The sequence below is a fragment of the Nyctibius grandis genome, chromosome 4, assembly GCF_013368605.1.
Source record: "Nyctibius grandis isolate bNycGra1 chromosome 4, bNycGra1.pri, whole genome shotgun sequence".
Classification (NCBI taxonomy): Eukaryota; Metazoa; Chordata; class Aves; order Nyctibiiformes; family Nyctibiidae; genus Nyctibius; species Nyctibius grandis.
In genome coordinates this window covers 74,887,065-74,911,444 of record NC_090661.1, presented here as the reverse complement: position 1 = coordinate 74,911,444, position 24,380 = coordinate 74,887,065, and the positions used below count along the sequence as shown (strand labels likewise).

General features: G+C 47.6%; 1 protein-coding gene across 1 annotated transcript; it reads left to right on the top strand.

Moving 5' to 3' along the window:
* Nucleotides 1-22,796: 22,796 nt before the first annotated feature.
* SLC18A3 (solute carrier family 18 member A3) lies at nt 22,797-24,380 on the top strand. Its single transcript, XM_068400042.1, has one exon. It carries the CDS (start codon nt 22,797-22,799, stop codon nt 24,378-24,380), a length of 1,584 nt encoding a protein of 527 aa, XP_068256143.1.

Genomic DNA, 24,380 nt, shown 5'->3' with positions numbered 1-24,380 from the left:
GCAAAATCAAACTGGCTGTAAGCATGAAATCCAGAGCCCACAGTAATGAACACAACCCTAATGCTGCTCCCAGAATGTTTTTCCTTAAGAAGCATCAAATTTCCTTTGTTTTCTGGACAAGTTGTACAGTAGAAGAGCAAGCAAAATGTTTTCAACTACTGGATATAAAACCAAGGAACAATAAGATAGTAATCAAGACAGGAAATATCAGGAGGAAATATAAGCTCCAGGTATTTATTCTGAGCCTCCCAAAGCTAGACTGAGCACCTCATGGACCCCAGCAAGGGTATCGCTGTCTGAGGGGCACTTGGTCGCACCGAGACAGGAGGAAAGAAGCAGCACCATGGAGAGGAGGGGTATACAAAGATGAAGGACAAGGACACAGTGGTAGAATCACATATTTAGAGGAGAAATTTCTCCAGTTTCCCTATATTTCATATCGCAAACATATTCAACTCTTCACTTCAGCAACCTCTTTGACTCAGATCAAATCCCCTACAGTAGGTGGTGAACAAACATCCCAAGTAGGTTACATACTTTAGAAAAAGAAGTCATCTATGTTTCATAAACTAGGCCCTTTAGAATAAAGTGTTTCTGTTTACTTTCATTCTGCAGAATTGTTAAAACTTGCTCACTGATACTTTTAAAGAGATTAGCAAGTTAAGCAATTATCTATGCTCTCATTTCTTCATGAAATACAGGTTAGTTTAATCTTCTTAGGCTTTGCAATGATACTATAGGGCATAGCTATAGCATGAAATAGCATGTCACTCCAGATGAAAGAGGCTGCAAAGGTTTTGCTCTCCTCTTTTAAAAAAAGGAAAAAACCCCACATACTTCATCATAACTACAGTTTCTGTAATTTGCTTAAGGGACATCTAAAGGCAATTCCGCTCACAGAAAAAAGGAAAGAAAGCCCAACCTTTGAAACTGGAGGAAAGAGATTAATGTTGTTATGCGAGTGGGGACACTCCCTGTAATAGTGAAGAGTCAGCATTTATTTTTCCAGGTTAATAAAACAATACAGCCACTACATGTGTGACAGTGACAGGAATCGCTTGCTGTAGCAAGCAAGTCACGGGGGTAATGGGTTGCAGAGGGCAGTTGTGATGATCAAGGTGCAGCAGTGACATCCCATAAGTTATGTCCATGTCTACCCAGGGGAAGCCTGCAAGCTGGGCCAGTGTCATGGCACACACTGCTCCATGCTGTCTTCATACTGCCCTTCCTTGATATTGCAGCCTCTGAGGAAAATGACTCATTACTAGTTTATCACAGAGCACTACCTGCACAACTATTTTGGAGGACATAGAAATAATTAACACTGACCAGAATTGGTGTGCAAGTGAAAACTCTTCTCCCTGCCAACTCAAATTCTCTTTATTTGGTCCTGTGTTACCATTACCAGAGAACACCGAAATGGCAAATTTCCACCATAGGGACAAAATAAGTGCTCTTATGCCAAGTTACCACATCCTACACCCACAGTCAGAAAAGCCGCAGAGCTGGTGCATACCTGAGATTGCTCTATGGCATCTCCCATCACTAGAGCAGCCTTAGGAAACCTCAACCAACATTTTTTTTTTCTTAGATAGTTCCTATCATTAAAAGTCTTCAAAAAGGGGAGTGCAATGAGAAAAATATTTCTTTAATACTGCTTTAAAATTTTAGGCTTAGCCAATGCCCAGGCTCTTCCCAATATTCTCAGCGCTGCCAGTCCCCTGACAAGAGCACTGCATTTTTTTTTTTTTTTTTTTTAAACTATGGAAAAAATGGTGATGGACCAGTTTCCTACTAGCTTTCTCCTCACCCTCCCCTCAAGACAGTACTGAAATTAAACTGGTAGCACATTGCTTTTATTTATTTACTCCTTGAGGAGTATGGAACTTGTCTAATTTCTGCAGGGGGCTGCTGGGTCCCGCTGGTGGCTCACAGCCTCACGCCTCTTCAGGCTGTCTTTTCCAGAGACCTGGGGGTAGCTGCTGGGAGGACTGCGGAGGTACATTCCCACTATGACCAATCATGAAGAGCACAAATAACATGCACACAATTTATCCAGATTAACCTTGTTGAACCCAACCCAAGAAAAGAATCGGTGGCAGGAGCGTATGTGGCAGAGGCCTAAGGATGTGCAGCCATTTGACCTGCTCAGCCTGATCAATGCCAGTGCTGTGTCAATGTCACAGCTGGAAAAAAAAAATCACTCGGCATCTCTCCGTTTTGTTTTTTCTGAAGAGCCAATATTCCTACCATATTACTGTTTCTCTCTTGTTACAGTAAGGAGACTCACAGAGCCCACAACCTCCATTTGCCCAGCACGTGTGTAGAGCACTCCAGGGTGCATATTCAGATGTAACCTGCCAAAGATGTTAGCAAGGCCTTTCCCACAGCCCACATCCCAACCAGGACGGGTTTACAACACCCAGTGAAAGGATTTGGGACTAGCATCCACACACCACAGCAGAGACAGGCACTTCTCCCAAGGACTCCAGGGCACCCGATTGCCCATGCTGCTGTTTGTGACCATCGTTGCTTATTTAGCACAACCGGCTGAGCAGCATTGGCAAAGGACTCCAAGAGAAAAGCCCTTTTCTCCTACCACGGCATCTCTGGAGGGGAAAGGCATTGACAGCTTCTCTTGCTGTTAGTTTCCCAGGCTGTCCCTCACTCCAGAAGCAAACTCACACAGGGACATGAGCCAAAGACAGGGAGCTCTACCTGTCCAGCTATTCCCAACTCCCAGGGTACCTTCCTTCCCTAGAAGCAAGCACTGTCCTCCCAGTCCTGGAGATATGTTAAATCTCCTCGAGACCTCTCTAACCAGGGGAACCACTTCCAAGTAATGATAAAATAAAATCATTTCCCCAATAGACTGTTCCTAGTAAGAGCAAAGTGCTGGAGAGTGGACAGTCCCTCCATTGCTTGCTAAGGGGAAGGATCTGGTGTCCTGAGCATCCATAAGTCCATTTAATACAGTGACCTGTCTCCATTTACTGAATTGATTTGTCATATGAATGTTTACTCTGAGTGTATTTAAACTAATGGTTGCTAAAGCAGCTTATGTGACTTTTTAATCTAGCTTTTCCACACAGTCATTTGTGGAATGACTGTTTGAAAGGGAAACAGACAAGAAATTGGGGCAAAACTTCCACCGACAGACACTGAAAATGGTATGATGCAGCCACGGCACATGCAATTACACAGGCGGATTTGTAGCTCGTTCATTACTGTTAGAGTACTTTCCCCACAGCTGGGCATTTTGACAGGCCACTTGACTAGAGGCACATGCACACTCACTGCGAGCAGATCTCAGACTAGCCCCGAACAGGCTGCACTTTACAAAATTAATTTCAACCTCTGAAGCAGAAAATACAAATTCCCCCACCAGCCCCTTTCCTTAGGGAGAAGGGGGGCATGTCCAGTTAAGAGGAGAGGCCCAGACAGGTCACTTATTCTCCTGTGCTCTCCCTAAAGGGCTTTGACTATCATTAAGTGCTGAGGCAAAGGGAGCATTGGTCACTGAAATACATTTTCAAGGGCCTACTGCAATGTGCAGAGACTGGCTGTGATCGCAGATTGACTGATTTATTGAGCAGGTGTAACATTCTGTGTCACTGCATCGTGGCAGTCTCTTCGTGACACTTTCCCTTAGAGAAAATAATGCTGATCTCTTACAAAACACTAAGATCTGTTGATCTGTTATTAAATATATCTGTATCATACTATTTTCCTTTTCAAGGTCTTCCATACCTTTCTATAGTAACTAAGCATGCCACATCAAAAATCAAATCAGTGCAAAATCATATTTACCCCCAACACATCACACAACTCACGTTGTTTCAGCATATGATACAAAAAGCTAATCAAAGGACAGCAAACGGTCTTTGCAACAGTAATCGTTAGACTTACTTCTCCTAATGTGTTGCACGTGACATCCTGATGGTTTCCCCAGCTTATGTGCTGCAGGCTCACCTACCCACCATGCTGCAGAACTGCACACAACACAGGACCACATCTAGGTATGTAACCTGTAACTCCTTCACAGGTCCTCTTCTAGCCATTGCCACTGCCATTTTAAATAAGAACAATAAATTGACAGAAAGTTCATTTTAAAAATGATCATTGTCTAAACCTGCTGTTCTGATTCTGATATATCTTTACCAACAGTGGTACAGACACTGCTTCAAAATTAGAGACAAAAAATTCAGTCCAAGACATTCTCCTCTGAGGGGACTGGCACTGCCCACCCCATCAAACATCTAAACATCTACACCTGCACATGCTCCCACATAGCCAGAAGCTGGTCTGCTCTCACAGTCACAGATCCCCCATGACTCTCCCACTGCACTCACAACGAGCCCCTGATCAGAGCAGGGAGCTGGTGACCCTAGATATAAATATAGGAAAATGAGCCAGGAAGGGATACATAACACAAACACAATTATGGTTCCTGGGTAATAAACTTCATCTTTAGTTTCCTGAAGAAAATCTTATTCCATCAGCATGACTCCAAAGGTGAAGTCAGTTCCCATCACCCGTCACAACAGGAAAATAAAAAATCACCTTTGGATAATCTCCTCCCGGGGATAATCAAGTTAGCTCAGCCTGGCAGACACTGCAGATCTGAGAAGCAGGAGGAGTAGATGCAGCATGATGTGCCCAGCCCAGCTCTTTATGAAAGTCACCTTCGCTCCTGGGTGGCTGGAGCCACGCTCAGGGCAGGGGTCTGCGCTTTTCTGGGCATCCCACCCTCCCACAGCAATGGCAGCACCTGACTGTTGCTGCAGCTTCCGAAACTACAGGACAAAATAGCATGATCTACTTAAACCACATGATCCACCTGGCAGTGGATTTCTGAGTGATTATCACATGCCTCAGGTTGCCTCTGGACTTTAATCACCCAAGAAGTGCAATAATCTCCAAAATACATGCCCTATTGTGGCTTATCAGTGGCAGAAAATGACAGTGATGCATAAACAAGTTGTGCTTTCCACTCACGCTTGTATCTGGCATGGATCCCAGGAGCCAACTCATGCCCTCTGTTGGGTCAAGTGCAGAAAACAGCTCTCCTCTGCCACTGCCAGCTCAAAGGTACACCACAAGGTCATCTCCAAACACACTGCATCAAAGATTTGCTGACTAGATACTTGCATGCACAGCTGGGAGACGGAAAGGTCATTCAGTGCTGTACCTCCTCTCAAAAAATGACATTAAGTGGAAGAAAGCTGCTGAATATAGATCATCAGTTCAAGACTGACAGCACAAAGCGGCAGAGAGCCAAGCAATGAGAAGGGAAAGCCACAGGTCTCTGTGATAACTATTTCTTCACTTTTAGAAATTGCTTTGATGAGCTCTCAACAGGGGGTAGCTGCCTTTTCCTTCAGTCTTCACTGAAGCTTTAGCAGAGGCATGGGCTGTTTCCGCTGGATTTTGAATCAGACATGAAGTGGACTATACAATTTCCTGCAGAAATCAGGATGCCCTCTCCCAACACCCATCCAGACTGTATGAAAAGGGAGGTTGGATAAGTAAGAACAGAACCAAAGGAGTGTTTAAGTTCAAAGATGGCACCAGAAGGATGCCTGAAAACATAAAAAATAAGCTTTGGAAGAAGGCCAAGATACAGATATGCACCTCAGACTGTAGTTACAAAATAGTTGAAACATCCAAACCCCTGGCTGACCCCTCCATTGAGCTACTTGTCTAAGGAGCCCAGCCACGGCTCAGCTTCTGGTTTATTTTAGACTTACAGGACAGAGCTGTCTGTAAAAAGTCAGAGGGAGGTTCATTGTCCAGTCTCTTCAGGCCAATGGCCACTGGCAGCACACCTCACTGCAGCTTAATCTGCTTTAAGCAGCCTAGACAAGAGCAGCTGCCGTTTGCTTTGTGCTCTTGCATAAATGCTGCGGATTTTACTGTGAAATCTGGATTTGACAAGCTGGGAGCAAATAAAGAGAGCTGATGATGATACCCAAGCATCTGAGCAGGTTGCCCTTAATGGAAACAAACTCTGCCAGAAAGATATTTGTTCCTCTAAGAAACTTACATTTTTAAGATTCATATCTTTCTTTTCTGTTCACCAAACACATGATTTGAACAACATTCATCTCCTACATTGTGACACATCTTCACTGACATCATCTTAATGCAATACTGATGTAACAAATAGAAAGAAAAAAGACAATGTCACAACCAAATTAATACCTCCATTGATCATAAAACATAGTGTACCCACTCTCAGAGAGAGGAAACCTTTACGATGATCCTCATGAACGTTTAGAGAATACAAAACTAGGACTTTCTCATACAAAACTCCTGTTGAAGCCAACAACTTTAAGGCAATTCCTATGTGAAGGAGATGCTAAATGTTCTATTAAGCACAAAAATACCAATATTTGTCAAGGAATGCATTACTTTATGACAAAAATGCTGTCTTGTAATTCTTAATTCCTCTCAAATAATTCTACCACTAAATACACAGTATCACCCTATAGAGGATCTAGTGAAAATATATAACATTTATTAACAAATTTTCTAAATATATATAACTGCCATCAGAGTCTCAGAGACTGAGAGCTGATGTTTCTGTGCAGAATTCGGTGTCAGCGCACACCAGCCAAGAACAGTACTTGTTAAAGCAGCAAATCAGTGCTTATACTGGTAACTAATAGTGAATGAAGTTTATATATCAAACACCCCAAGAGAAAATACTAAGTAAGTGAGGTCTGTCAACCTGAAGGTGGAATTAAGTTCTTAGTATGCCCCAATAACTAAGTTCCTTCTCACTTCAGAAAAGCAAGTCTTTTTTACATGCAAAAGGTGGCATCAGGTCTTTGTGCTAAGGAATGAAAAAGCAGCAGTTGCTCCACAGCTCAAATATGAAAATAAAATGTTTTCACACCAAAAAGACATGCAGAAAAATGCAGTGCTGTCAGTAACAATAAAATACTATCTAGTAAATAGAAGTGAGTTACAGTAAATAGAAGGAACCCCATACCCTGCCAGGCTGCACCTCTTATAGCAAATGGTGTATGTGCAAAGTGAAATGAAAGTCTATCAGGTAATGCTTCTCCGTCTGCTTCCACTTTGCTGCTTCTACGCTCTTTTCCCTCTGCTGTCAAGGAAAGGAAAGAGGCAGCAGATAACCGCTGCGGGGGGAAGATGAGTCAGGGCTCCCCACCCCCAAACACACGCTACCCTTGCGCCCCCTGCTGGGGAAGGGGTGACGCGCAGACAGCCCGGGGGGCCCTTCGCCGAGAGCTGCCCCCCCCCATTAACTACCGATGGTGCTTCTCATCTTAAACATTCTCTTCCTTTTAACCCCGTGATATCAATCCGATTCCAGTCATAATCTCTACCGACTTTAGTTGCAGTTAGCAGAAAGTTTACACATAGGATTAATGAGTAATAAGGGAAGCTCATGAAAATTCCTCTGTTTACGGTCACCTTCTTGCAAGGTCACTCAATTCTTTGCTTTTCATAAGCAAGGAGACCTCTTGTGCTGGCTAGAAAGGCCATTTTAATACCAAAAAAACCCTTAAGTAGCAATGTATCATTAAACAACAGGTCAGGGGGACAAACATTTGCTAGCTGCAGAAAAGAGTGCCTTGGCTATTGACACACAGAAATCACTGCAGCAGATTTTCTGTAGCAAGGATGGCGAGCCGTCTTCTGTAACCTCGGCTCTCTCCCTTTAAGGTCAGCAGCAGCAGATCACAGCATGATGATTTTATTCTTATCAGTATTTTTTATTAATTTAAATAGTAATTCAAGGGAAAATGTTCATGTTACTGGGTAGAAAATGTGTTAAAGTACTCAAGAAAGCTACTAAAGAAGTTTGATAAACTGAAACAAACAAATATCTAAGATAGCAATAAACTGATTTTTAAAAAGCATCTCTGCTGTTATATTTATAACCAGAAGGTGGCATCAAATTGCCACAAATCTGCTCCAAGTGTCCTTAACTGCTGCCTAACAGAGCCTAGCAGGGAAGAGTCCTGGGCACTTCACAACTTCACACAGCTACAAATTTGTCATTTAACCTACCACTTGGGTAAACTCCCTGGAATTAGAGCAATAGAGCCAATAATTAACTCATGCTACACTGGCAAAAAAATGCGTGATTTCTTCCCTCCTGCCTGATCCCCCCATGCGACCCGCCTCTGGCCTATCTGCCCTGGCTTTTATGGAAGACCACTGAAACTACAGGATTCAGAAGGACCCCATGTCCCTTAGCATGCACAACACATGCAATACTATCTTATGTCAGCAATGGAGCAGAACCTCAAACACTGAGGGGAGTTTCAGAGGAACAGGTTCCTATGATCCTTACCACTTACACCATCTCCAATGAAAGGGTCACACTATGGAAATTGGGGGCTTGGCTGGATCCTCTGTTGGTTTCCAGCAAGTCTGAGGGCCACACTGCCACCTTGCCTCTCCTGCAGTTTCTGTGCAACTTCAGATATGCGTTTGTATTGATTGCCCAAGCAGAGGCTTCCCAGTTTTTACTGAGAGAGAAGTTATCTCAGTAACTGGTCCACAGCCTAGAGCCCTACCCAAGTTCAATGGAAAGCATCCTGGGTGCACAGGCTCATATTGAAAGCATCTCTCAGATGGCTGAAGCTTCAGGAATAATAACCCATACATGCACACCTGCACACTGACACCAAAGAGAGCCTCAGAGCCCTCAAAGTTTCCTCCACGTGGTTCAATTGAGCAGAAGGTTCGATTCCCTCCTGCACTGCTCCAAATCTGCACTGCTCCCCTCGGTCCCGGTGCTGATACGCACTCCTGAGCAGTGGGACACCCTGGGGCAGGCACTGCTCCGGCTGCACCACCAGCTGTCTGTCACGGATGCAGAAGAGCTGTCCCATGACATAAAAAGAAAACATTAAAGGAATGCTGGGAACATCCTGGAAAATCTGCTGTTACAGAGCAACACTCACGTCTGCACTGTGCGCAAAGTGAACAGTGGGGTGTAAGAGCAACACTAGAGACAGGCACAGCTTGCCTCACTCCAAGCCTCCCGTCGGTGCAATGGCAAGATTTCCAAGCAGGCTGCGGCGAACAGCGGAGCAGGCAGAGAAGGAGAGCCAGGGTCCTGCTTCCCCTGGCCTGCCACATCCCCACACCAAGTCACAGCCACGCCACCTGCTTTGAAGGAGTGGGCTTTGCTGCCACGGGGCTAGCTGCCAATCAGACAGCTAACAGCATGCAAACACGTGGTGCTCTGCCCACAAACAGTTGCTGTCTCAACAGAGATTCTAGCGTACTGCCAGAAAAGAACTTTAAAACAAAAAATTTATTTTTTTTTTTTACTGAGATAGCTCAACATGGTTATTTCATTTTCCATTTTTCTTGAGTTGGTCATTATTCTTTTTTAGTGAAATCTTGTCTTATTTTATTCTGATGTTATCCCACCTCACCAAAAAACACACTTGGGAGAAGAAATTGCTATTTACTAAAAAGTACAACAGAAAAAAATAAGTAGGCATCCAAAGTTGCAAAATGGAAGGATCAACATTCAGGATATTTCAACTCTAGCACAGGATAAGGTGACAAGGTGAATATTGGGACTTCTTTCTGTGATCATCTCCACACAAACACAAAAGGAGACTCCAGCAAGGAAGAATCCTGGTGTCAAATTACTCTGTATTTACACAGAATAAGTAGGAACTCTCTCAGTAAATTTTTGAGATAAGGACAAAGCTCATTTGTGGCTTTGCTTAGGAAAGAAATAAAGAGAAAAATATAATAATTTTATTTCTGTCTTTCAGAGAAATAATTCAGAGGTTTCTGAGTGTTTGGAGGTTTCTTTGTTTTGAAGAAAAGGAAGGGGCTCCAGTGACAGACATTTAAAGAAGAGATCAGCTTTGCCAACACCGGTGTGGCAGCCCAGACAATATGAGTATGTGCATGCAGAGGGGAAGCACAGAAATAACATTCACTGTTGGAAGAAACCTTACCATTTGGGTTGCCAATCATCTGGATCAGCACAGCCTCCTGACAGCCCACAAATCTGCATTTCCTTTGCCTAGGACTTGGTGATGAAGGGACAGAGAGGACAGATTGAGACCAACTCTCAGCATGTCATGAGCTAGATGTGGTCAAGAGCCATATCTGGACCCACAGTATAAACGTGGCAGGGCGGGCAGGGAGTGTTTATGTATGAGCCCTGAGGAAACACAAGGCAGGGAAAGGTTTGGAGTGAACAGGCAATGGCAGGTAGCTCTGATGAAAAGCACAGTGATGCTCGGTTTGTAGCACGTGAAACTACTGAAAGACCGAGTGCTCAGAGAGACCAAGGTAAATGCAAACAGAGCCCCCGAAGGGAACCATATTTCAGCAGGTCATGAGCAAGCCAATAATGATTTCCACTTCATTTGTATGTGTGCTAAACATACTTGGCATTACTTCAGAGACTGGGGTCAAAAGTTCGATGATTATAGATCTTTGCTAAAGGCATTGTGCTAGAAGATGCATCTGGATTGCTGCTAGGGGAGGGTCAGAGCCAGGTTTGCACTAACCCTTACCCCTGCCCTGTCCTGGTAGGGTTTCCCAGCTGAGATCCATTATATATGTAACTGGTACACCGAAAAACAGCCACAAAGCTTGTCTCGTATGTTACCTCACTGCCAGGATGCTTCAAAACAGCAAACTGGAAGCAGAGCAAGTAGGGCCAGCGCTCATTTTGCATCTCCCAACAGCCTTTCCATGCTGCCAGTTTCCCGGGCCAGGAAGAGCCTTCCTTTGCTCCAGACCCTCTTCAGCATATCCTCCAAAAACATATTTAAGTACAGCATACACAAAAATTAAGTCATGCATATATGAGGGAGGGGGAAGGATAGCCATCTTCCCTATCAGCCGTCAGGGAAAGGTAGGTACTTACAGAAGGCAAACTAGAGAACTTTGAATTAGCCGGTGCCTAACACAGAGAGTGCAAATACTCCCCCTTGCAATAAGGCAGCATACACACTCTTCTTGTCTCCGCAGTGGTGCCTGCACTGCGGTTGAGGCCCTTGTACATGTTTCAACACCCACTGATTTCTCACCACACAGCAGGACACCCATTTTCCAGGTACAAACACAGCACCCAGTCTTGAGGATATCCTTATGGGGCCTAAATGGGACCTAACTGTCTGCTGCTAAAGGAAGCTTTGGAGCAGCCTCATTCCCCCAGGGGAAGTAGTAGCAGATACCTGTTCCTAACGCCGGGGCAGCTCTGCAGCAAGCCAGCGTCCCTCCAAGCACCCCAGCCCCCAGAGCAGCACCAGCAGGCAGCTCCCTCACAACCATTGCCTCTCTGGAAACAAAGGACACTGCACCCTTAGCTGCTTCACTGCTTGCCTCCCCGTAATGCAGCAGCAGCAGCAAAGCAAGTCCAAGCACTAGCTGATTTGCCTTGACCAAAGAGAAACACTTAGCAAAGGGTCAGACAGTGAATAACTTAATTTCTTGGCAACATTGACAGCGTTTTAACCTTGCCCTTTAGGTTTTGGTGGTCTGGTGGACTCACAATGTCAACCCCACACACTGAGATACATGCTGGAGCTCCCCCCCCACCTCCAAAGAGGTGGTCCTTACACCACCCCTTATGACCACAGTAGCACTCAGCTGTTGCTGCTTGGGGATAAGATAAAGAGAAGGTGACCTGCAAGCATAGGTTTCTCTGCCTGAGGAAGATAACAGAGCTGCAGCAAAAAAAAGAGGGTCAAGTACACAACCACAATGCTGGGAGTGTCCTTTTGCACCAGCTATTGATGTCTTGGCTCTCTTGCCTTTCTCCAAAACATATCTGTGTGACAGAGACTCACAACTCACTGAGTTTCAGCACACAGTTTGACTTCCTTTATATTGAACTGTCAGGAAAGGAGGAGATTTCTGTTGGCTCCAGGGGCATTACACTGACTGTGTTTTCCAGCTATGAGTCGCCTCACAGAAAAGAAATCTTCCAGGGAAACCCCAAGCAGATTCAAGGGAAATGGAGGACCAGAGGCTTTTATTAACTCACACAGGGCTTGGTTGAACTGGATTCGGGTAATGAATACTGGCTGAGGAAGATATGGGTTCATTTTTCAAGGATTCCTGTGCAATTCAGTTGGACTTTAATAGGAGCTTGCAATGCATGCTCTAAGGATACAAACCCGAGAGACACACATTGTCAATTTGACTTTTCACAAGTGGGGGAAAAAAATACAAGGAAAACAAACCCATATCTTTTTTAGAAACTTCCCCCCCGCCTTTTTTTTTGTTTTGGTAATTAAATTCACCATAATGACGACTGCAATCTAAATCTAATAAGAAGTCTGAGTTTCTGTTTTCCATTGGTAGCCATTTGCACAGCTCAATTTAGGCAACTCCCTAAAGCATAAGAACAATATTGCAAGACAACCATCTTGAGTCAGTGGGTAAGAAGAAAAGCTTACCTAGACAGTATTAAATCACTAAAATTGATTGCACCCTATTGCTTATGCACCGATTCCACTGGCAGGAAAGGTATGAGCTGGCTTATTTACACACGCACTGGTGAACTCATTCACACACAGCTGCTTTTCACCTCAGAGCAATAAAAATTAATAATAAAAATAATTAAACCTCATCAGCCTTCAAGAATTTGGAAGCCCCAGAGCCCCATTGCCAGATCCTCTGAAAATGCGTCAGTCTCCTCATGAGAGAGATCAGGGCTTGGCTCCTGCAGGGACTGACTGCCAGAACTACCACGGCGCCTGGTTGTCACGCTCCAGCAACAGATTATTCATGGTATCGACCCCCCTGCTCTGGGTTAATTCTTTTAATTGTCTCGCCACATCTTTTCCCATTAGGCTGATGTAACTTGTTTAATCATACACAGATTGATTTATGACAGCACTAGGGGTGTTAATCAGATGCCTGCTCTCCAGTTAATGCATGCTCTGTAAGAGATGCAGGACAATATAGGAGCTCTAGCCTTTTGCCTTGAGATCAAAGGCAGCCCCACAGCACGAGCAGAATTACACCGCACTAAGAATAAGCAGCTTCCACCGGCGTTGTGGGTAAGGCAAGGTCATTGCCTCCTGCTCTCAATTCTCAAGTGCCATCTTCTTTAAATACAGCTGCAATCAAGGAAATGGAAAATCTCTTTAAAAGTACACTGTTAGGAACTCTATTATCTACCGGCAGTCCTAGTTAACTGGAGAAGTTCCAGCTGACTGGAAATTAGCAAATGTAACACCCATCTGCAAGAAGGGTCGAAAGGATGATCCAGGGAACTACAGGCCTGTCAGCCTGACCTCGATACCAGGCAAGGTGATGGAACAGATCATCCTGAGTGCCATTACATGGCACATGCAGGACAATCAGGGCCAGCCAACATGGATTCATGAAAGGCAGGTCCTGCTTGACCAACCTGGTCTCCTTCTATGACAAAGTGACCCACTTAGTAGATGAGGGCAGGGCTGTGGATGTAGTCTATCTAGACTTCAGTAAGGCATTCGACACTGTCTCCCACAGCATCCTCCTAGGCAAACTGGCTGCCCGGGGCTTGGATGGGTAGACTCTTCAATGGGTTAAAAACTGGCTGGATGGCCAAGCCCAGAGAGTGGTGGTGAATGGGGCAAAGTCCAACTGGCAGCCAGTCACTAGCGGTGTTCCTCAGGGCTCAGTTCTAGGGCCGGTGCTGTTCAATATCTTTATAGATGATCTAGATGTAGGGATTGAGTGCACCCTCAGCAAATTTGCAGATGACACCAAGCTGGGTGGGAGTGTCAATCTGCTGGAGGGTAGGAAGGCCCTACAGAGGGATCTGGACAGGTTAGATAGATGGGCTGAGACCAACGGCATGAGGTTCAACAAGAACAAGTGCCGGGTCTTACACTTGGGCCACAACAACCCCATGCAGCTCTACAGGCTGGGGGAAGAGTGGTTAGAAAGCAGCCGGGCAGAAAGAGACCTGGGGGTGCTGATCAACAGCCGGCTAAACATGAGCCAGCAGTGTGCCCAGGTGGCCAAGAAGGCCAATGGCATCCTGGCCTCTATTAGGAATAGTGTAGCCAGCCGGTCTAGGGGAGTGATTGTCCCTCTCTACTCGGCACTGGTGAGGCCGCACCTTGAATACTGTGTTCAGTTCTGGGCCCCGCACTTCAAGAAAGATGTTGAGGTGTTGGAGCGAGTCCAGAGGATGGCGACCAAGCTGGTGAAGGGTCTGGAGGGTCTGACCTACGAGGAACGGCTGAGGGAGCTGGGGTTGTTTAGCCTGGAGAAGAGAAGGCTCTGAGGTGACCTTATTGCAGTCTACAACTACCTGAAGGGAGGCTGTAGTGAAGTGGGAGTCGGCCTCTTCTCCCAGGCAACTAGCGATAGGACAAGAGGACACAGCCTCAAGCTTCGCCAGGGGAGGTTCAGGTTGGACATCAGGAAGAATTTATTTTCAGAAAGGGTTATTAGCCATTGGAATGGGCTGCCCAGGGAGGTGGTGGAGTCACCATCTCTGGATGTGTTTAAGAAAAGACTGGACATGGCACTTAGTGCCATGGTCTAGTTGACAGGGCGGTGTCAGGGCAACGGTTGGACTCTATGATCCCAGAGGTCTCTTCCAACCTGGTTGATTCTGTGAGCCCATTGAAATCCTAAAACCTCATCAGGAGGTAAAGGGTTCCCTTCAAATGCAACCTCATTTGTCTCCATTTAAAGAGGCACTTTCCTTCACAATGTATGTTCGACATCCTTTAGCTCACTGCTTCGGGTTGCCTGCATTTCCCTTTTACTGAAGGGATGTGCGTAGTGCAGAAGCCTGCACAGAACAGCCTTCTTTTCCACATACACAGTTTAGGTCATGCAATTCACAAAAGACATAATGTTCAGATACTATGGAGATAGTTGAAAAAGAGAGTTCTCAATAGTACCAATAAAAATTAGAAAAATCTTTAGAAAAAATAATGACACCCTGCAGATCCAACGTACTTTTCATTCTATGACTGTGTTCAAAATTAAATCAATTAGATACATTCAGTAAGGATGAAGTTCGTCTGCAGGTGCCACCATTTCACTGATAGTCAAAGAAAACTTGCCCCCAACTTTGTGCTTCTGGGTTAAAAACAAACAAAAAACTCCCACACATCCACTTTGCCAAACTGCTAAAAAACCCTGAAGTTCTGATTCTGACTCTAACCTATACAGCCAAACACTGTTTGGGATTACAATCAGGACACCACCAGTCCCATCACATTTTGACAGCAAATCCCATGCATTTTCCCACTAGCAAGGGAGCTCAGAGCAGGAGGTCTCAGCTGATTCTCCCAGGTGCTCCTCCTGCTACCCAGCTGGTCCTGCCTTGGTTAGCAAGCAGGCTTCATCTCGAATTTGCAAATCCTCCAGAGAGCTTTCAGTTCAATTTCTAAACACAAAGTTACTGGATGTGCTGACAAATCTCAGCACTTCTTAAGAAATTTATTCCACTTACGGCCTAGTCTTCTCAGATTCAAGAGGGGGAGGGGAGGAACTTACATAAAAATTTATAAAAAATTGCAGAAATTATCTCTCGAGCTGAGTTCCAGACCCATCTCAGACCCTTTAAACACAGCAAGGGGGAAGCTGATTTAGACATAACCAAGGAAAGAGAAGAGCAAATACAGCAAGGCCTAAAAGCGATCAAATTGATGGCAGCAGCAGAGGCTTTGGGGAGGAGAAGCATTCACACAGTCAAAGCAGGGACACACTTCCAGAACTAAGTAACAATGATGCACCTGCCCTTTCACAGTTTTCTTACCTTATGTGACATTTTCTGCAGCCAGGCCACAGTCAGCAATGCCTCTCCATCACTGCTGTGCAGCCTGGAGCCTGCTAGCAGCAGCCTTGCAGCCCCCCAGCAGGGGCCAGGACTGCCCTGGGCAGGGAGCAGGATATGGCCCCACAGCATCAGCCAGGACAGCACACTGGCCAGCACTGCCTGCCGCTTTGCTGCCAAGCCCAGCTGCCACCCAGCAATGGTCTCCAGAAGCACCAGCCCCAAGAAAGATCTCCCAAAGCCCTGCATCGACATAGACAGGCTAAGGATGAAACACTAAGAAGAAGTGGGGAAACTGGCACTAACTCCACACGCTTCCAGCCCAGCCAGGGAGGGAGGCAACGAAGGCACACAGCCCCCGAGAGCCAGTCAGTGCAGTCCAGGTTTCTAATCTCAGGTATCTTGTATTTACAGCAAGTTCTTTGAGAACAACCTTCATGCCAAGAGCAACTCACAACATTTTCAAATAAAATACATGAGACAACTGTGAAAGCACCTTCAGGTGATTCATGAACAAAGACCCAAAAAAACTTATCTAATGTATTATTAATTATGGATTATCATTCAGCTCTATTCAAAAATACCAAAGGCAGCTTTGATAGATCTAAAAGCACCAGCAGGAGCCACTGCCCTTTGTACCTTGCTAAGAAGGGCCCCCAGCCGACAAGGGCCACATGGACCATATACTGCTCTGAAGTAGCACTGGCAACAGAGATCTCAGCAGATATTCCAAGTGAGAAAAAGCACCATGAAATCACTACCTTCATTCTTCTTCCTCTACCCACAATCTATCCCAGGCCCTCACTCCACCAGCAGCTTCAAACCAGCACTGGTTTGTCCCAGCCCAAGATTAGCCTCACCTGTGACCTGAGCCCATCCTCCCTAGCAGAACAAGACTCAGCCTTATCTACCTTCCTGAGGAACCAGCCCCAATGCACACCTGATGTCGCTTCCCAAATTTGTGTGGATACTAATCCTACACACCTGCAAGTACCTACAATGTGGCTTCAATCTCCACTGATTTTATCTATGCTGCAAAAAGGAGCATTTTCTCTCCTTGTTATCAAGGGTTTTCAACGTTTTGAAATGCCACAGTCATTCAAAACGTTAAGGCAAAGGATGAAAGCTACAGAAATGTAACTTCTTATGAACAAAAGAATGCAATGGAAAGAGATGGGCAAGACCAGTGAAAAGTGGCCACAGCCACACCTAACATGCCTATAATGAATGCACATGAGTAAATATCTAAGGCACTGAGTAATTATCTAGGTGTATCTTTTCTGCCTTTCATGAGTCACATGGAAAAGTAGAATTCACTAAAACATTATGTTGTTTGTCTCCAGACACTAACACCTATTTCATACTTTACTCAGAATTGTCTCTTTTGCAATAATTTTGTAGAACGGCATTACAAAATTGCCAGATGCCAGAGCTTTTCTTGACAGTAAAATTTCACTTAAATACTATGAAGATACAAGCTGACTTGTATCCTGTCACTGGGGTATGTCACATACAATATATCCTGCAAACACGTTTTTAATTATTTGCCAAGAGATTTGCCTCCCCATTTAAGTAAAACATTCATATTCAATTCATTCTGCTCGGAACAATGTTGATCAAGTTGCAGATTACCAAACCAAAATATCTGAGAGATTATTTGAAATAACCTTCTTCTGTAGCCAGCACGAGGAGAATGCCCAGCATGATGGAAACTGACAGCAAATCAGATTGCCTATCTGATACTGCTTTTAAAGCCACAGAAACTATTTGTGAGGGTGTGGAAGATGTGTTTCCTGCTGTCTTAGTTCTAAGGGGCTGTTAAGCAATGAGGAGCTAATGAGGAATTTGATTTGGGCTACAGCAAAGCCCCAAAAGGTGAGCAGACTTGAGTGGCTAGTGAAGCACGTTAAGAATCAGTAGCATCCAAACATTTCTTCAGTTCCTTCTCCCTGCAAAACTGGATGAGAAATGAGTGCATGCATGAACTCAAGGGGTTTTGGAGCAAGGATAGATTCTGTATTTTTACAATTGAAAAGCTGAAAAACAGGCTAACTTTGGGAAAAAAAAAAATATAGTTGGTTGGAGAACAATTTGACAGGCTTCCTCAAAAGAGCAAAGACAGACACGATAGGACAAAAATAATGCTAAAGTACTAGGAAGAGAAGCAGTCATTGGGAGGAGCAGGATCTTCACAGATCTTATAGCTGCTTCTTGCATCTCAAAGAGGGACAACATTTGTAGTCCTTGTCTAGTCTGGGACTGACAGACCAAATGTTTGAAGGACGTAAAGAAGAGACAAGGGTGGTTTAAGGTGACACACACAGTAGACGCAGGCATAGCAGAAACAGAACAGGAAAAGAAATTTCAAACCGAACATCAGGAGACTACTCAAGCTGTGAATTTTATTGGACAGGTCAGTATTCTCCAAGGGGTGGAAGTGGAAACTCCATTTGCTCAGCCATTTAGAAGTAGAGACGTGACTTTATTGTAGAGAATACCCTGTACTTTCAGAGTTGGAAGACACACTATAATTTAATAGCTCTTTTTTAACTCTAACTGCACAACTGTCTATTACAACTAACAAGAACATCAACTATTGCTAGAGCTAATGTAAGCTTAGACACAAACCCTTGAATTACTTTCTCTCTTCTCTTTCTCATCTATTTTTCTGTCTCTCTCTAAGCATTATTGCCAAAGAGTGAAGCAGCATGAAGTATGGGTGCAACATTAAAAAAAAAAAGATCATTTACCATTTCTCAAAAAAAAAAAAAAGGTTATGACGACCATTTTTAAAGAGCAGTTTTGCTTATTGAACACAGCTTTTACAGAAAAGGACAGGCACACTTTAATGTACAGTCCCCATCCCTCATCACTTCTGTATCATGCATGAAGTTTTGTCAGAGAATTACACCAGACAGGGTCTCCCCAGAAGGCTGTGCGTGGTGGCTGTTCCCGCTGACGCCAAAAGCACCGTTGGCTGAAGGCGCTAAGGCTTGTCCAGCCAGTACTGCCAACCAGAGCCGCCCAGCGGGAACCCAAAGCAGGACTAGGGGCACTGAGCCCTGCCCGGCTTCTCTCCCCTGCTGGCACCACCACATGGTGCCACCAGCCATGGGATTTGCCAGCCTCTGCCAGGACTCCCTCTTTCCTCTGCTCTCCAAAGCTCCTGTGTGCGCTTTTGTGTGCCTCTGCCTGCACCCATGTGCTTGTCTGCCTTGGGAACAAAGATTTTAGTGCCCAACAGGAAGGGTAGGAAGCTCAACTACCACTCACATACAGGAATATGCTAATGGCTAAGGCAAAATAGCCAATGCTTTCTCAGTAATTCCACTCATGGCAATAATTTATTGGTTTCTGTTTGACAGCCCCACCATTTTGTGCACAAAAACGCTTTTGAAATTAAGTTGTTGAAAATGGACTTTACCTTCTATCTCCTCCCTTTTCCTCCACCACACTTCTAAAGATTATAACATACTTGTCAAACTAGGTGAGCCTCTTCCATTTCGCAGGATCAGATTAGCAGGTCTTTTAATCAGAAATTAAAATTTGAAAAGAAACACATAATTAGTTGCGCACTAAGTGCTAATTAGTACTGCCATATCCTTAAGACAAGCTCTCTATTGCAGACATTAAGTACTCAGGCTATTAAGAAAATTAATATTTTGCAGACATGAGGAACTCCAACTCTCTGACTCATTGTGTTTGGACTCCTCATAGCAAAAAAGTTTTTCTCCTGTGGAAGAAACACTCCTAAGGATGCACAATTAACTTAAGTCCATTCCTGACAGCAGAGTGCATCACAGCAGCTGTTGCTTCTCTCTCTCTCTCTGTAAAATTACCCTGATACAGCATCAAAAACAACTGTCATTCCAAAGAGCAAGGACTATCAATTCAGTAGGTAGCAGGACAAGCAAGCGCAGATTGTACACAAGTCATTTTTTCTGTTTAACTACTTGGATATTTATTTTGATGTTTGGAGAGAAACCTTTCTCATTTTTCCAAAATTCCCAATGTAAGTAGGTCTTTCTTCTTAAACTAAAGTGAGCGTTAGAAGCGTGGCCGTACTAAACCCCACTTTCCCCTCATGTTCAACTTGAAGGGATACCATCACCAGATGTGTAGGTTTATATGCCTATATGTGTGTCATATATTTTCTGTTTCTGAAATCTTGAAGATCCTAAATGTAATTTTTCTTCCTGGGCCCTGGACTTTTTTTAGAGTCAAGAATAACTTCCTCTCTGCGGCAAAACAGTCATCATGAGCTGCATCTTCCTTCACCTACAGCCTCTAGAACAAAGAAAGCGGTTAAGAAGTCCTGGTGCAGTCAACTCTGTTCTTTATACAGACCTAAAATCTTCTCCATCTCCTTGACATTAACAGTGGCTTTCCAAAACCGCATGTTCTGCACTGGAGGACAAATGAAGTACATCACCTCCTCCACATTCCTCCTCTCAAACCAAATCAGTGTCACATCTTCTGGGCTTTGGGATAAAAGTACAAAATTTTAAAAGTCATCTCTTCTCATCCTGAAGCCTCTTGCCAAATATAATTATGAGTTTCTAAGCCAAACACCAGGGAGACTTTTTTTTTACTTTAATTTACTGTGGGTCCATCAACTTTGACCACATTTGAGGGTACATTTTCTCCCCATTAGTTCTGTCTAGTCAAAGAAGCTCACGTAGCGATGACGCATCTCTTGCAGATAAGGGTATCCGCTGATTTGATTTACTAAGAAGGCTAAATTTATTACACAACGTTTTACAAGTATAATTCTGCTTTCCCTTGATGGTAATAAATTCGATATCAGCTCCCCTGAGACAAGACAACCAGTCCCTTTATTATCCAGACATGACCCCCAGAGCCAGATTCCATTTTAGAGACGGGAAATGGCCATATCTCTGATTAAAAGGGAAACTTTAATCAAATAAAGTGCCTCATCAAGCAAGAGCCAAGATTCCAATACTCCTGGCTGCAGCACAGCAATGATCCAAAGTCATATCTGCCCCCAGCCCATTACCTCTTACTGCAAACGTGATATCCATCCCAAACAGGAGGTGCATCCTTCAGCGGTTTCCTTATCATCCTGGGAGCTGCTTCTCCTGTGCCCACAGTCCCTTACAGAAACATCTTCTCAGGCTGCTACCCCAGCGTCTGTTTGAGGAACCAGAGGAGGGTGGGCTTTGTGGTGTTTGGGTGTTTTTTTCCCCAACTAAATCAATCTCACATGTGACAACTAGCCTGAACCATGCAGCCAAATGCAGCAGCCATGGCTTTCAGCTCAGTACCCTTCCAATAACACTCTTCCATTCTCTCACTTCCCTTCTACACTCTGAAATGACCTTTTGAAGCATTTAGGATACTGGCTTATTTAGAGTCCCAGGTCAAGGGCTTTGTCCTTGTTGTCAGTGGTGTATTTCTGCAGTTTTACATGGGGATAGTAAATGAATAACAAATGGTGATAACAACGGCAATACGGACATCTAGGGGTATTGTTATTTTAAGTACTTTTAAGACTCCACTTCTGTGTAAGCACAGTCGGATCTGTATGCCACTCCATGCAGGGATCCACCTTAAAGTCTTTCTGGCCATCTAGACAGTTTTCTTGCAACAGAGCAAGATACAGCAACTGACAGATCAATCATCTCCCTTTCAGCCAGAGGAGCCCAGCTATGCAAGCAAATGAATGCGCCTAAACTCCACATCTACTCAGGAACCGCTCAGCTGAGAGATCCAGCCTTCTGCAGAGATCCTCCTTGGATCAGCCCATGTGTCGTTTCTGCTACAGGAGTAATGATATTTACCATCTGCTTTATGCCACGATATTCCTAATATCAAACTTCTGCACCAAGCGAGGCTCCTTGCTCCGCAGGGCTTCCAGCTGTAGCACTAGCCTGGCAAAATGCGGGAAGTATGTAATACCACCGCACTTGAAGATTATTTCCCTGGTACTTGTCTGAGTGCTACACACACATGCACGCAGGGAGATGGTTACTGTGTTTCTCTCTGCTTTCCATTGTAGCTTCAGTGGCCTCCGAGGTGGGAGCACTGGACCCACTCAGCCGGCCCTGTCTAGCCCCGTTCCCGGTTAGCCCGAGCACCCCAGGGCGCCACCACGCTTTGCCCGGCCCGGCTACGCCGTCGAGGGGGCGTCCCGGGCGGCGGAGCTGCGCCGGGTGTTGGCGGCCTTGCCCCGTGAGTAGCTCTCGGGTTGGACGGTGGCAGCCGGTGGGTCCGGCTGCGCCTCGGAGGCACTGGGTGGCCGAGGGAGGGGGCGGCTGTCGCTTGCGGCCCCGGCGCGGGGGCAGAGGGGGCCTTTGCGGCTCGCACCGCACAGGGGCCCAGCCGCTAATCGCCGACCCCCGCAGGCGAGCCGGGCTCCGGACCGCCCCTCCGGCGCAACGGCGGCGCAGGGCCGCGAGGAACGGGACCGCTGTCCGCAGCACCGGCGGGCGCACGTCGGACCCGGCCCGCTGCCCCCTGCGCCGTTCAGGCCCAGAGCGAAACGACGGAGCAAGGGTTCCGGGAAGCTACCGCGGGAGCCGGGGCCGCTTCCAGGGCTGCCCGGGGGACCGCGGGCAGCCGCGCCGTCGGGGCGGCGAGAGCTGCCGGCGGGCCCCCGCCTCGGGGGTGGGGCCACCTCCCCTCCGCCCCGCCAGGCACACCCCCGGGGCGGGCAGGGACCGGCGGCACCCCCGCCCCGCAGCCCCCTTACCTCGGGCCGGACAGAGCTGTCGCCGTCGGCGCGGTACAGCGGGGCGGGGCGCGGAGGGCGGGCGGCTGGCGGGGCCGGGCCGGACGGGCGGCGGGGGGGCGCGGGGCCGGCGCGGTGGCAGGGGCGGGTGGGGTTTCCGTGCGCGGCGCTTATTAGTGTGGTGATGGAGGGCCGGCCCCTCGGAGCCGCCTCGCAGCAGCGGCGCGGGCTGGCGGCGGCCGCCGGGAGGTGAGCGGCGGCGGCTCGGGCGGCGGAGGCGGCGGGGCCGCCCCCGCCGTGCCCCATGCGGGCAGCGGCGGGGCGGCGGCGGTGCTGAGGGCGATGTCGGAGACGGGGGGCGCGGGCCGGGCGCGGGCCGCCGTGGCGCGGCTCTCGGAGGCGGTGGGCGAGCGGCGGCGGCGACTGGGCACCGCCATGGGGGAGGCGCGGCGGCAGCGGCGGCTGCTGCTGGTGGTGGTGTGCGTGGCGCTGCTGCTGGACAACATGCTCTACATGGTCATCGTGCCCATCATCCCCGACTACATCGCGGCCATGCGCGGCGGGGGGGGCACCGCCGGCCCGGCCGCGCCCGCGGGGGGCAACGGGAGCGGCGGCGGCAACCGGAGCCTCCTACCGGCGCGGTACCCGCCGGCCGCGGGGGGCAACGAGGACGTGCAGATCGGGGTGCTGTTCGCCTCCAAGGCCATGCTGCAGCTGCTGGTGAACCCGCTCAGCGGCACCCTCATCGACCGCGTGGGCTACGAGGCGCCGCTGCTGGCCGGGCTGGCCGTCATGTTCCTCTCCACCGTCACCTTCGCCTTCGCCGAGAACTACGCGACGCTGTTCGCGGCGCGCAGCCTGCAGGGGCTGGGCTCGGCTTTCGCCGACACGGCCGGCATCGCCCTCATCGCCGACCGCTACGCCGAGGAGCCGGCGCGGAGCCGCGCCCTGGGCACGGCGCTGGCCTGCATCTCCTTCGGCAGCCTGGCCGCCCCCCCCTTCGGCGGCGTCCTCTACGAGTTCGCCGGCAAGCGGGTGCCCTTCCTGGTGCTGGCCTGCGTCTGCCTCCTCGACGGGCTGCTCCTGCTGGCCCTGGCGCCGCCCTGCGCCGCCGGGGCACGGGCCAACATGCCCGTCGGCACCCCCATCCACCGCCTCATGGTCGACCCCTACATCGCCGTGGTGGCGGGGGCCCTGGCCACCTGCAACATCCCCCTGGCTTTCCTGGAGCCCACCATCGCCAACTGGATGAAGGAGTCCATGGGGGCCAGCGAGTGGGAGGTGGGCCTCACCTGGCTGCCCGCCTTCTTCCCTCACGTGCTGGGCGTCTACGTCACTGTCCGGCTGGCCACTGCATACCCCCACCTCCAGTGGTTTTACGGGGCCCTGGGCATGGCCATCATTGGCGCCAGCTCCTGCCTGGTGCCAGCCTGCAGGAATTTCGGGCAGGTCATCATTCCCCTCTGCGGCATCTGCTTCGGCATCGCCCTGGTGGACACAGCCCTGCTGCCCACCCTGGCCTTCCTGGTGGATGTGCGCCACGTCTCTGTCTATGGCAGCGTCTATGCCATTGCAGACATCTCCTACTGTGTGGCGTACGCCCTGGGGCCCATCGTGGCCGGCCAGATCGTGCACACCATGGGCTTCGCGCAGCTCAACCTGGGCATGGGGCTCGCCAATGTGCTTTACGCCCCTGTCCTCCTCTTCCTTAAAAACGTCTGCCAAATGAAACCCTCTCACTCAGAGAGGAACATCCTCCTTGAAGAAGGACCTAAGGGACTCTACGACACCATCAAAATGGAGGAGCGCAAAGGCGTGAGCAAAAGCCTCCGGCCAGCAGGCGAAACAGAGAACGGCACGGACTCCTACCGCAGAGACCTGACAGGGGTGTTCGAGGAGGACTCGTCAGACTATGAGTACAGTTAG

Coding starts and splice junctions, on each gene's coding strand:
- SLC18A3 (XM_068400042.1), top strand. CDS start 22,797: ATGTCGGAGACGGGGGGCGCGGGCCGGGCGCGGGCCGCCGTGGCGCGG.